Here is a 14,623-nt window from a genome sequence, read left to right on the forward strand (position 1 = left end):
GGGATAACTATTTTTAACTAAAAATAATTTCAGATGGAATCCTAGCATAAATCTAAATTATGGCCTTAAAACTTAGCAAGCCAAACCCACTTAGAAACTTTGAATAAGGTACTCTTGAGTTGCAAGGAGAAAAAAACAATACTATTATCCTAAAGAAGACCAGGCTGAGCAAGACACTGGTGGCTCATGCCTGTAATCCCAGCTTCTCAAGAGGCTGAGATCTGAGGAGCTAGGTTCAAAGCCAGCCTAGGCAGGAAAGTCTTCAATTAAAAGCCAGCCTAGGCAGGAAAATCTTCAATTAACCACCAGAAAACCAAAAGTGGTGCTGTGACCCGGAGTGGTAGAAAGCTAGCCTTGAATAGAAGAGCTCAGGGATGCCTCCAGGCCTCAAGTTCAAGCCCTAGGATTGACCCCCCTTCCCTCCCCAAAAAAAACATAGGCTGAAAATAAGAATCATAGATGCTACCAATACTAGGGAAGACATTTAAGATTTCTTAAGTAATTGTGCAAAATTCAGTGAAGTTTCACATGTTTTTTTGGAGGTGGGGGGGAATTGGAGTTTGGAACTCAAAGCCTCATGCTTTCAGGATGTGTTGTGTTCCTATAAAAAGTTCCATGCTTTTTTTGTGAGAATTTTTTTTCTTGGTGGATTAAGGCATCCAGTAAGAACTTTGGGCTTTATTTCTGGTAGCACATTGATATGTAGGCTTGGAATGTGTTAGGAAGCTTTGGAGAACAAAAACTAATGCCTTACTGTTTTCTGTTTCAATTATGCAGCAGATATAATTTCTACAGTAGAATTTAATCATTCTGGAGAATTACTAGCAACAGGAGATAAAGGTGGTAGAGTCGTCATCTTTCAACAAGAGCAGGAGGTGAGTATTTAAAGTTTAATCTTGACCTTGAGACTAGAGTTTGTATTACCCTGGAGAAACTCATCAAAGGGTGTTGACATTTTTAGAAGGAATCTGTCAAGTAGAATTCAATCTATACATAGCTCTAGTTCTTTTAGCTTTGTTATGTGTACATGTACATCTGTTTTGATTTTAAAACACATTTTAATTGTAAAAAAAATTTGGTTACAGAGGAGGGTGGAAAGTAGTTGAATTATTCCATACTTTTAACTGGTTTTGAATCCTGTACCCAGTGAAAATGTTTCCCTTAAAACTAAAAGTAACTTTGACCCCATCTCAGTGCCTGATTTGCTTTGTGTATCTTAGGGTGCAGGGCTAAAGAAAAAGCAGCTCAGTTATTTTGATACCAGTTAATACTAATATTGTCACTGTGATTTAAATGTCATTGTTCCCTCGCTCTTTGAAGAAATTTCTCATTGTAGAATCTGTGATTTAAGTGCATTCTTGTTTTTCTTTCGCTTTAGGCATACTTCTAATCTGACTGACAAAATTTCTCACTGAAATTATTTGATAAAATTTGTCAGACCTATTTTCCCTGGCTCAGTCCCTCTGTGTATAGGTCAAGGTTTAGCCTTTAGAAAACCATTTGTTTCGAAACCTCTGCCCCCAAACCCAGTCTATTATATTCAAAAAGAACGTAACATATTGTATATAAATCATAGGGTTTTACAGATATGTCTAAATCATAATTCCGAGCTAGGTTTTAAAGGATTGTGAAGTTCCTGGAATAAGCAAAGACTCTAGTAATAATACTACTGCTTTGCACTTCTATAGCGCCTTTGACCTGAGGATCTCAAAGTGCTTTACAAACACTAATGAATTAGTCCTCACAACACCCCAGTGAGGTAGGTAACTTAATTTTAAAAGAAATGATTGATAGTGTCTGATTAGAAGATGCACAAACACTAAATATGTTTCCTTTTATTTAATTTAGCTTTTTTGGTTGGAAGCAAAGAAAACTAAAACTCCAGCTGTGCTTGACAAAGAATGGTTGGTGGGAAAGGGGCCAATGCAGTCACGTTTTCTGTTTCTGTTTTCAAGCAGCTAACACTTGACTAGAATCTTGAAATACTTGGAGAAGTGACACTTTACGTATTAGCTAGCACAATTACCCTTTATTTACAAATAAGAAAGTCAAGATATAAATAGCAAATGCAGTACCCATACCTTCTGACTTGGTGTCTTTATTTGCTTGTTTGTTTTGGGTTTTTGTTGTTGTTCTTCATGCCTTTCATGTTAGCTAACCAATGAATGTTAGCTTTTTAGAGTTTAGAGCAGGCTTTCATAAGTATTTTCTACACAGTCTAGTTTTTACTAAAAGGTCATGGCTTTTTACATACATTTTAAGGAAAAGAATTTAAAGAAAAACTTGTAAACATGAATTTTGTCAATGATTTTAGTTATACATAATAATGTTGACAAAGGCTAACTTGGAAATGTTGTTTTCACCTTCTGTAGGTGGTAGTTTGATTAAAGTCAAAATCAGATGTCGAGGCTGGGTGCTAGAGGCTAATGCATGTGATCCTAGCTACTCAGGAGGCTGAGGTCTGAGATTCACAGCTCAAAGCACGCCTGGGCAGGAAAGTTCATGTGACTTTTAGCTCCAGTAAACGATCAAAAAGCCATAAATAGAGCTATGGTGTGGCTCAAGTGGTAGAGCACTAGCTATGAGCAAAAAAGGTCAGGTACAGTACCCATCCCCTGAGTTCAAGCTCCAGAAAAAGGACTGGAATTTAGGAGAAAATAGGGTGAATACTTGCTGTAATATGGAATTCGTCAATAGTTGTAGATAAATTATAGTTTAATGTTTTTCTAAAAACTCAATAACAAACTAATTTAGACATGAAGATATTCAGGTAGTGAGATTGCTCAAATATTTTACCTGTTTCAGAAAATAAGATCAATGTTGTGCACCTGTGTCTCATACCTGTTATTGTAGCCACTCAGGAAGCTGAGATGGAGGACCGAGTTTTGAAGCCAACTTGGACAGAATAAAGAAAAAAAAACTCCAGAGGCTCCATTGAGAAAGCTAAGGGGGAGTACCCAGGCCCTGAGTTCAAACCCCAGTACCAGCAAAAAATGAAAGAAAGAGAAGGAGGGAAGAAGAAAATAAGATGAAATTTATATGAAAGAATAATCATTTCTCGTGGTTTTCTTCTGAAATCCCTCTACAGATTCCAAAATGCTAAGTCAAGTACTTATATATATCCTCTTAAGAAAAATGAGCAGAATGAAGATTGGGAATTGCTTAAAATACATTTTAAGAGATGGGTGAAATAACTGATAATGATGATTGACACATACACACGTCTTTGAAACTTCATCTCTTGTTAATGTATATGTGATACATTCCCCTATTTTAAAGTGGGTCTGAAACCATGTTGTCTTCAAGTTCTGTGTCATGTATTTTACAATTGATACAATTGGGTGAGAATTTAGAAATTCCCATCCATATGTATCTGTAAAATAGGGTTAGATAGAAAGGTGGAAGGGACTTTAGAGATTAATTTGTCCAACTTTTTAGATAAATACCAGAAAAAAGTGCATTCTGGGTATCCCATCGTTCCTGCTGATCCACAGGGCTGGGCTTGGCAGGGAGAATGGGGCCTACTGGTCCTCGCGCGTGCTACGCAAGCCCTCTCTGAGCTATGCCTTTGGTTTGCATTTTTTATTTTTGAGGTATTCTCAGTAAGGTTGACTGGGCTTCTACCTACCTCTACCCTTTGAGTCGCTGAGACTGTAGGTACATAAGCATAATGCTTCCAATAGGTATTTCTTAATCTGTGATACTGATACAGATTTGTTGGCAAAACACAGTGGCATTTGATCTACTGTGGCTTTTTATTCTTACCTGTTGGTAAAGCTCTTCGTTAAATTTTATGGGCCTTATGTCATATAATAGTAGCAGCAGAGACTTGGCACATCGTTTGGTATTTTTAATCCTTCCTTTTGATTTGGGGATGTAGTTTAGTAGTATAGCACTTGCCTGGCCATGCAGCATGTCCTGGATTGAATCCCCAGCATCTCAAGGAAAAAGGATAAAATTAAGGCAAATGTCTTTCCTATTCTTATCCCTTTTCTGTGCTTCTGCTCCCAGGGCATGTATCTGTTAGTCAAAATGTAAAGAAATGTAATAGTCATTCAGAGGCTCTTCTTTCAGTTCCAGTGTATTTCAGATAGGTGTTGCTTAAATGTTTTTTAGCTGCTAATAGTATTTGTAATTAATATATTTGGATTAGGTTGCTACAACTGACGCTCTGTAGTAGAAACAGGAGACAAAGAAATTGAGGGAACATAGGTAAGGAGATTTCCCTGAGGTCATCTCTACCATCATGTGGGGAGAGACAGATTGAGATTCATAACCCAGTGTTCTGACAGCATGTCTGGAGTAGCTCACCCATGCTATCTTGCCTGGTTTATTTTTACAGCTTATATAATAGCCTTTGACAACAAAGGAAATGGTGGGATTTTTTCTTGGTTTGTGAGGTAACAGTTTTTCCAGTACTTGCGCAGTTGTGAGAGTAGATGGTGATGTTCTTTAATTTTGATAGATTTTTTTCTGTTTGTTTCCATGGGTGCTTAAATTAGGTGTGCAGCAGTTGTAGTAGGAGCCTACTTATTCAGGGTTGCTTAGACATTTTTCACTTTTCTGACAATATACCTTGCAAGGCAAATGTGTGGGGAAGGGGAGTGAGATTTAGGGACAACTAAGGAGAAATATCAAGGAGGTTCTTTTCTCATTTCTTCGTATATTTTTTCAGGTCTTTATGAGGCCTTTTTTATTTCTTTTTTAGGTTGGATGGCATTTTCTTGGATTTTCTTTTATTCTTACTTTTTTTGTTGATATTCCCAAACTTGAAAACAGAATATAGGAAACACTTTAGAAAGCATGCTTATCCCTGAAAATAAGTAGTGTTGGATAAATATATTAATTACCATTTTGAATGATTTTGAAAGACTAGATTGGAGTTCACAAGAACATAGTTTAACAAAATTCATCAACCTGTATACAAAGCCAGGCAAGGGGTGTTATTTAAGTGGAATGGTATTATTTTCTTCTTTGTAACTTTCTAAGATTATGTTTGATTGGTTTAAATGAGTAAAAGCTAATTCTTTATAAATTGAGATCAGTATTCTTAAATAGAATAAATCCTTATGTGGTAATGAGGCTAATTGTTTCAGATCATACAAGAAAATCTTAGTTGTATCTTTTTAATGTATAGATTGATCACCTATAATTTGAAAATAAGAAATGTGAAATGTTCAAATCTCAAGCTCTTTGAGAAGCAACATAATGCCACAGGTGCAGGTATTCCATTTTTGACCTTGAATGGCAGATGGTCATAAGATGAACCTAATACCACAGGTGCAGGAGTTCTACCCTTGACCTTGAGTGGCAGATGGTCATAAGATGAAAATAATGACTTAAAAGTGCTGTGCAAGCTGCCTTGTGTTATTGGTGTAAGTTGTAGATGAAACAAATGAATTTTGTGCATATATTCCCAAATGTGAAAAATTCTGAAATCCAAAACCTTTAGGGAGTACTTAGCCTCAGTAGCTGCTGCTGAGTGCCCTCTTTTTTCTGTAGTTAGCATTAGAGAGAAGTTAGGTTGAGTTTGAACTGGGAATTGAAAGACCTGGGTATTATTGTTCAGCCATTTCTTTGTGGTGAGCCTTTTGTTTTCAAGCTTTCTGTCCAGCCTGCCATCAAATGCTACTTATTTCTTTTTTCTGGTCCTGGGGTTTGAACTAAGGGCCTGGATGCTGTCCCTTGTTTTCCTCAAGGCTAGCACTCTACCACTCGAGCCACAACTCCACTAACCACTTTTTGATGATTAGAGATAAGAGTCTCGTGGACTTTCCTACCTGAGCTGGCTTCAAAGCTCAATTCTCAGATCTCAGCCCCCTGAGTAACTACATGGCAAGTGAGAGCCACTGGTACCTGGCTACTTAACTAATCTCTTGAAGGTTTCCAAGGCATTTGGGTATTACCTTTTTGAGAAGTAGAAGATCATGTAAAGGTACTTTTGCTTATTGCTGAGCATAACTTAAAGGTCACAGATAACATTTAGCCCTTTTTTTCTTTTTGTTGGTTGTGGGGCTTGAACTCAGGCGTTGTTGCTGTCTCTGGGCCCCTGTGCTTAAGGCTAGCTAGTGCTCTACCACTTGAGCCACAGCACCACTTCCAGTTTTGAGTGGTTTATTGGAGATGAAGAGTTTCACGTGCAGTGGGGTACTGGTGGCTCACACCTGTAATCCTAGCTACTCAGGAGGCTGAGATCTGAGGATCAAGGCTCAAAGCGAGCCTGGGCAGGAAAGGCTGTTGAGACCCATCTCTAACTGCCAGAAAACCAGAAGTGGTGCTGTGGCTCAAGTGTTAGAGTGCTCACCTTGAGCTGAGGAGCTCAAGGACAGTTCCCCAGAGTATAAGCCCCTTGACTGACAAAGAGTCTCATGTGGACTTCTCTGCCTGGCCTGGCTTCAAAATGCAGATCTCAGCCTCTTGAGTAGCTAGTATTACGGGTGTGAGCACCAGCACCCAGAAGTCAGGTTTAAATATAGTGCATCTTGATCATGATCAGTATCACCCCTTCCATTGTTCTCCCTCATCTTTCCCCATCCCTACCCTCAAGTTTGGTAGTTCAATTTTTATATAATGTCCATTGAATATAATGGCTGCATTTGTTCACTCTTCTCCCTCCATTCATGTGTCCACCTCTCATTGCTGCCCTCTCAATCTCTCACTCTCCCCACACAGTGGTAGAGAGATTACCTCAGAGAAATTTCCTTACCTATGTTCCCTCAATTTCCTTGTGTCCAGTTTCTACTACAGAGCATCAGTTGTAGCAATGTAATACAAATCTATTAGATAGCAGCTAAAAAATCATTTAAGCAATACCTATCTGAAATACACTGGAACTGAAAGAAGAGTCTCTGAATGACTAGTACATTTCTTTGCATTTTGACTAAGAGATACATGCACTGGGAGCAGAAGCACAGAAAAGGGAATTGCAGGAATGTCTGGCCCTAGGACTGTATAAGGCCTGCAAAATCATTGGTATGGGACAGGAACACACACACACGCGCGCACACACACACACACACACACACACACACACAATGTGCTGTTTCAGGTCAGCTGTGTGGGCTCTTCTGCCTCTCCATCATCACGGGCCATGCAAGTATCCAGATAGCCATTATCAGAAGGAGTTTGCACCCTTGCAAAAACCTTCCTGTGTGCACATGATATAATGTACTATGGTCTCTTCTTGGATTGTCCATGGAAAGAATTGAGGATATCCGTTCTGAATATCACATTGTTATCTAGTGTATTGTAGCTTTCTTGGTATCAACAGTGATCCATGCGACAGGGAGAGTAATTTTTCGGTAGATTTCTGACATTTCTTCTAACATGATACTTGAGTGTTTAGTTAATAGGTAAGATAAGGTGGTTGGGAACCAAGCTCTGCATTTGGTTTTTACCCTCTGCGTATTCCCAGGGTGGGTAATTATTGTTCTTTGATACTCTTCATTTTACTTTTTGTTTTTTGTTTTTGTGCCGGGCCTGGGGCTTGAACTTGGGGAGGGGCCTGGGTGCTATCTTGAGCTCTTTCCCTCAAGTCTAGTGCTCTACCACATGAAGGCACAACTCCATTTCCATTTTCTGGTGTTTAGAGGTAAGAGTCTTAGACTTTCCTGCCCAGGCTGGCTTTGAACTATGATCTTCAGATCTCAGCTTTCTGGGATTATAGACTTGAGCCACTGTTGCCCACCCTACAATTCATTCCTTTTTCTTCTTCTTCTTCTTCTTTTTGGTCGGTCTAGGCCTGTGTGCTGTTCCTCAACTCTTCAGCTCAAGGCTACAGTCTATCAATTGAGCCACAGTGCTACTTCTGGTTTTCTAGTGGTTTATTGGAGATGAGTCTCTCAGACTTTCCTGCCTGAGCTGGCTTTAAACTGCAAGCCTCAGATCTCAGCCTCCTGATTAGCTAGGATTACAGTCAGGAGCCACTGGTGCCTGGCTTTACTACGCATTCTTAATGTTGGCAAACCTACTCATAATTGATGGTGCTCTCACAGGGATCAAAAAAACTATGTGAGTGAACAATCCTGATCATCAGCAGGCTATTTGAAAAAAGCCAGAACTTGTCTTCCAACATGATTCTCTGAATCAGGAGATACAGTAGGTTATTGTTACTAAGTAATTGTAAACACTTTATTTGATAGCTCAGCTTAAGTTTTTTTTAAATTTGAACCATTTTTTCATAGATTTCGTTTTTGAATGACACTTTTCAGTGTTTTCAAAGTTGTAATTGTGTGAAGATGAAATTGTAAAAATGACTATAATTTCTCCTTTTGCTGAGGCCTTAGTGTTAACTAAAGAAGTTCACAGGTATAGTGTCTTTATCTAATTGCTTCTATTTTCTCAAACTGATCCTAAAAGAATCAAATCATCAGTATATTTAAGGCTTGAAAGAAGAGATCCTATTCTAGGATCAGCCATTGTTGATAGAGCCATGGGGGCACAGCTGGGTCGTACTGAATGTGGACTTAATTGCTAGCAAAATTTCTCAATGATTTCAGTCTTAAGAGTATGTCATAGGGGTCAAATGGAGCTATTGTATTTATGAAATAACCATCCCAAAGATGCCGGGCACCAGTGGCTCACACCTGCCATCCTAGCTACTCAGGAGCTGAGATCTGAGAATCGCAATTCAAAGCCAGCCTAGGCAGGAAAGTCCATGAGACTCTTATCACCACTTAACCATCAGAAAACTGGAAGTGGTGCTGTAGCTCAAGTGGTAGAGCTCTCACCTTGAGCTAAAGAGCTGAGGAACAGTGCCCAGGTCCTGAGTTCAAGCCCCACGGCTGACGAAAGGAAAAAAAGAAAAAGACAAGACTCTTCCCAAAGAGGCAGACATCTAAAAGGAAAAGGATATGAAACGTCATTTAACAGCAGACTGGAAATTGTTCCCCTACAATGGATAGAGAAAGAGTGTTGACTTTTTTAGATCAATCTCTTTGTGTCATTAGTTTTAATTTTTTGTTCTCTTAATCAGTTTGATTCTGTATTCATTAATACATAATAGTAAGTTAGTAATATCGTTGATCCACTGTTTTGCTATTGAATGAAGCTTACCATTAGCTTTTTTCTCTTCATCTGAGCTATATTCTGTGAAATCTTTAAATACACAAAGTAAAATATAATTACATATAAGATAAAGCTAAGTCACTCTTTTAGTTTGTTGAGATTGAATTTCTTGTTTGATTTCTTTGGAATGTTTCTCAACAGTTGTTCCAAATCTTTTTTTTTTCCCCCCCATTTTAGAACAAAATCCAGTCTCATAGCAGAGGAGAATATAATGTTTACAGTACCTTCCAGAGCCATGAACCAGAGTTTGACTACTTGAAAAGTTTAGAAATAGAAGAGAAGATCAACAAAATTAGGTGGTTGCCCCAGAAAAATGCTGCTCAGTTTTTATTGTCTACCAATGGTAAGTCAAGTCTTTTTCCTTTGTTCTCTATGTGTGCGCGTTCTATGATAGATACTCTTCCTTCCCAAGAGCAGTGTCCTTGAGCAGTCTCTGTGAAGAGAAAAGACCAGGAAACTTTTCTTTCTACACAGAATGTAGATCAAAATAAACTCACCTTGCTTGTCCGTTTATTGTGCATGGCTCTACCGTAGAGGCTTCATCATGCTTCTTTGACAGCCGTCAGACACTTCAGCACTGCAGAGGCTTGGTGTGGACCAGAAGCTGCTGTGTATTCCAGTGTCTAGGTCAAGGGCCAGAATCCATGTACTTTTTACCTGTAAACAGAATTAAAGGTGCCTCCAAAATACATTTGGTACCTGAATTCCAACAAAATACTTAACAGTATTGTAGAGTACATTGTCAGTTTTTGTCTTTGTTGTGAAAATGAATTGTAAACAAAACAATGAGAGATTGTGTTCTTATATGTGTACAAAGTAGGTCCAAGCTGGGTGCTGGTGGCTCACGCCTATAATCCTATCTACTCAGGAGGCTGAGGATCATGGTTCAAAGCCAGCACAGGCAGGACAAAAGTGGAGCTGTGGCTCAAAGTGATAGAGCATTACCTTTGAGTAAAAGAGCACCAGGCCAACAAGGAAGAGGCCGAGATCTAAGGATTGTAGTTTGAAGCCAGTCTGGACTGGCAGGGCAGTCAGTAAGACTCTTTGTATTGTCTCAGATGGTGATTTCAGAAAAATAAATTAAGGATTGGGAAGGTAGCTCAGTGGTAGAGTGCTTGCCTTGCATGCAAGAGGCCCTGAGTTCAATTCCTCAACACCACATAAGCAGAAAAGGATGGAAGTGGGGCTGTGGCCCAAGTGGTATAGTGCTAGCCTTGAGCTGAATAGCTGAGGGACAGTGCCCAGGCCCAGAGTTCAGGCCCCATGACCGGCACAAAAAAGGGGGTGGGGAGGGGATAAGTTACTAAAGGTAATTTTGCTCTGTTTTTGAACATGATCTACCAGGAAAACAAACATTGTTCTAAACAAGTCAATAAACATTGCTAAGTTCTGGGAGTTGTTTTGCAGTTATTTTATTATTATTATTGTGAAAATACTGTACAGAGGGGTTACAATTATATGGACAAGGTAATGAGTACATTTCTTATCAAGCATTGTTGCCTCGTCCTTTGTTTCCCCTTCCCACCCCCCCCCCGTTTTGCAATTCTTTTATAAAATGGCATTATGTGCTGTGCAGCTTGTTTTTGTGATTCCTGTTTTTGTTTATAAAAATGATTAAGATATCATGCTTTCATATAAAATGTGCTTTTTTTTGGGGGGGGGGTCTGGTCGTGGGGCCTGAACTCTGGGTCACAGCGCCACTTGCGGCTTTTTTCTTCTTGCTTATGTGGTGCTGAGGAATCCAGCCCAGGGCCTCATGCATGCAAGGCAAGCGCTCTACCACTGAGCTACTTTCCCAGCCCCTGTTTTTGTTTTTGTTTTTGTTTTTTTTAATAACACTAAATAAAAATAAGCGCACTTAAATCCCCCATAGTGATAATTCCAAATAAGGGATGGGTATTCATTCCTACAGAGAATTTACAGACAAAAGTAAGTACAGTAAGAGCCTCAGGGACAGACGCTCTACAAAGTACTTGACTACCATTGAGAAGCAGTTGAGTCAGAGAAGCTTAGGGCACTTGAGGACTAAAGGTTATAAGTTTGGAGTGAAACACTTGGGAACAGTGTTAATTTCTTGTCTTAACAAATGTGCCATGGTTGCAAAAGATGTTGGCATTAGAGGAAACCAGGTGAAGGGTACATACAAATATTGTGCTGTCTTTGCAACTTTTTTCTAAGCTTAAAATAAAAGTTAACTTTTAGGAAGATACTATTTTATACACCTTTAAACATGGGCATTTTGTGTCTTGAAGGAATTGAGGCATGTGCTTTCAGTCAATACTTTTCATATCCTATTCCAGACTTCGGAATCACTAATCCATGATGGGGAAGGAGAGACCAGTGAAGGTATCCAGGGCTAGTAGGGAATCTGACGGGACCAGCAAGCAAGGGAACCAGGGGAGCCGTGCCCTGCTATTTGGTTTTAAACATTAGGCAGTGTGGAATTCACCTAGTTAGAAATACCTTTTAATATTTGCACAAATACGTGTTCATACACATGATTGCTTTCCTGCAGCTTCTGTTATTTTTCAAGGATAGAGATCTTGGAATATATTTGAGTAATGTTAATGTTATACACCAGTAATTTCTGTGCTGTAGTTGTATGTATTTTACTCACAATATAATGGTATTTGTTTATTAAGTTAGTCAAGGTAGGTTTTTGTTTTGTTGTATTGTGTTTGTTTTTGGTCGGTTGTGGGGGCTAAACTCCAGGCCTAGGTGCTGTTGCTCAGCTCTTCAGCTCAAGGCTAGCGCTCTACCACTTGAGCCACAGTGCCACTCCCAGGCTTTTTTCTGCTTATGTGGTGCTGAAGAATGAAACCCAGGGCCTCATAATATGAGGCAAGCACTCTACCACTGAGCCATCTTCCTAGTTCCCAAAGTGTAAAGTTTTAAATGAAGTATGAAATGCGGTATTTTTAAATGTCCTAATAAAATTGTTTTTCTACCAGTCTTACCTTTTGAAATCTTCATTCTTTCCCCAGATAAAACAATAAAATTATGGAAAATCAGTGAAAGGGACAAAAGACCAGAAGGGTATAACTTGAAAGAAGAAGATGGAAGGTATAGAGACCCCACTACAGTTACTACACTACGAGTAAGTGCTTGGAAAAAGATTCTTACACTGGTTTATGCTATTCTGGATAGGATCTTGGGTAAGACTTAAATAGGACGATTACAGTTAGGCTGTAGGCCTCCAACAGTTTTGTGATGGTGTAAGACAATGAAAATGCCCATTTAAACATAGAAGCTGAACTATATGGAGGTTTTAGATGGCCATAGAATAAGCACTCTAACACAACTATTTTATGCTGTGTTTGCTATTGCAAAATTAATTTTCTTTGGAGATCAAAAAAGTAGAAATGGACCAAAGCTGATAGCTTAAAAATACCAAGAATTGGGTGCTATGTTGTAAATATTAATCATTTTGCACAGCTTTCAAGAAGTACAAATTGTAATAACATTGCTACCAGTAAGAGGAGATAAATTTTCCTAATTGTTTCTCTTCCTGTTCCAATAAAGGGTCAGTTTTGTTGCTTCTTAGAACTGAGTCTAAAATATACTATTTTACGCTGTCTCAAAAACTATACTGATGTGTTCTGAACTGTTAACCTTTTATATATTCTGTTTTCTATGTGCTATTAACAGGTGCCAGTCTTCAGGCCCATGGATCTAATGGTTGAGGCCAGTCCACGAAGAATATTTGCCAATGCTCATACATACCACATCAATTCAATTTCTATTAATAGTGATTATGAAACTTATTTATCTGCAGATGATTTGCGAATAAATCTTTGGCATCTGGAAATTACAGACAGAAGTTTTAGTATCCACTTGATTTCATTTGTGCTTATGCTACTTCGTTACAGTTTTTGCTAAAGAAAATACTGTGCTCATTGGACTCATAGATTTATTTTAATTTTTTTGTATTTATAAACAAATTTCTCTTTTGGTTGGTTGTGGGGCTTGAACCTGGGTGCCATCCCTCAACTCTTTTGCTCAAAGCTGGCACTCTGCCCCCATTGAGTCACAGCACCACTTCTGGTTTCCTGGTAGTTAACTGGAGATAAGTAGCTCATGGGCTTTCCTGCCTGTGCTGGCTTTGAACCATGATCCTCAGATCTCAGCCTTCTGAGTAGCTAGGATTACAGGCATGAGCCCCTAGCACCTGGCAGAAATTTCACTTCTTTATAATGAGTGTTTTGGGCAATCAGAAATATTCCCATTGAGGTTAGAAAATAAGTGCATGTACAGCCCCCAAGCCCAGAGTTCAAGCCCCATGACGGACAAAAAAGAAAGAAAAGAAAAATAAGCGCATACAAGGTATAAAGTATAATAGTATAATATCAGTAGAAATTGTTCATCCTGCACCCTTTTCTGAAGTACCAGGATTGTGCTAGAACCTTGTACAAGCTAGGCAAGTATTCTACCACATAAACCATGCCCCCAGCCTTCCAAATCATACTTCTATTTATAGTCTTCCCTATATTTTTCTATACACACACAAGTGTATAAGCAAAAAGAAAAAAAGCTGGAAGTGGCGCTGTGGCTCAAGTAGTAGAGCGCTAGCCTTGAGCTGAAGAGCTGATGGACAGTGCCCAGGCCCAGAGTTCAGGCCCCATGACCGGACCCCCCCCCCAAAAAAAAAATCATGATAAATGGTAGCAGCTATTACTACTACTTAATGTATTTTCCAAATAGTCATTTCAAGATTGACAAAATTTATCAAAATTCATACTTTATTAATATGTGTTAAGAGAGGCTGTTTTCTTGTTCCTTTATCAGTCTAGTTAATGAAAAGCTTATTTTGGAGGAATGGTTTTAACACCTTTTTTGTATTAATTTACATCTATTTGTGATACAATTTACCCCTTTCACCCTCTTGGAGTTCTTTTAATGTTGACAAAGTATCAGTGTTTTCTATGGCTTCTGGGATTTGCTTGTTTTCCTTTTTGGTTTTAGTTTTATTTTGGTTTGGCTTTTTGAAACTGTCTTACTAAGTAGCCAGTATTGGCATTGAGCTTAGGATCCTCTTGCTTTCACATCTCCCAAGTGCTGAGATTACAGGGACATGCCACTATGCCTGGTTGCCTTCTAGGATTGGTTGCATCATTAGAAAGGCCCCCACAGTCTTAATTTTTCCCATTTTTGTCTTCTAAAAATCTACTTGGTTGTTTTTAGCATTAAAGTTATGATACCTTTTAGGCCTGTGGATGAATTTTAGTTTTAGAATTGTAGGATTATACTGGCCTTTTTCCCAGTGGAGTTCCTTAATAAAATGCTGTCCAGATATTGTGGATATCAAGCCTGCCAATATGGAAGAGCTCACAGAGGTGATTACGGCAGCAGAATTCCATCCAAACAGCTGTAACACGTTTGTATACAGCAGCAGTAAAGGAACTATTCGGTTATGTGACATGAGGGCATCCGCCCTCTGTGACAGGCACTCTAAACGTAAGTTCCATGCATCTTTATAACTGCATTAGTTTATTTGTCTGAAACTAGCCTGTTCCTTTGGGTTTTTTTTTCTCCATTCCCTTTTCCCCCTTTCCATTTT

At 38.9% G+C, this 14,623-nt stretch overlaps 1 protein-coding gene across 2 annotated transcripts in view; it reads left to right on the forward strand.

Moving 5' to 3' along the window:
- Positions 1 to 14,623, forward strand: part of Ppp2r2a (protein phosphatase 2 regulatory subunit Balpha) — a 53,861-nt gene that overhangs the window by 29,431 nt on the left and 9,807 nt on the right. For both annotated transcript variants that reach the window (XM_070016693.1, XM_070016692.1), the window contains 5 exons: positions 778 to 875; positions 9,244 to 9,409; positions 12,051 to 12,163; positions 12,715 to 12,892; positions 14,356 to 14,520. In XM_070016693.1, the coding sequence (XP_069872794.1) occupies positions 778 to 875; positions 9,244 to 9,409; positions 12,051 to 12,163; positions 12,715 to 12,892; positions 14,356 to 14,520 (720 nt within the window). The remainder of the gene's footprint in view (positions 1 to 777; positions 876 to 9,243; positions 9,410 to 12,050; positions 12,164 to 12,714; positions 12,893 to 14,355; positions 14,521 to 14,623) is intronic.

Source organism: Dipodomys merriami, unplaced genomic scaffold (assembly GCF_024711535.1).
Source record: "Dipodomys merriami isolate MVZ:Mamm:240054 unplaced genomic scaffold, mDipMer1.0.p SCAF_12, whole genome shotgun sequence".
Lineage (NCBI taxonomy): Eukaryota > Metazoa > Chordata > Mammalia > Rodentia > Heteromyidae > Dipodomys > Dipodomys merriami.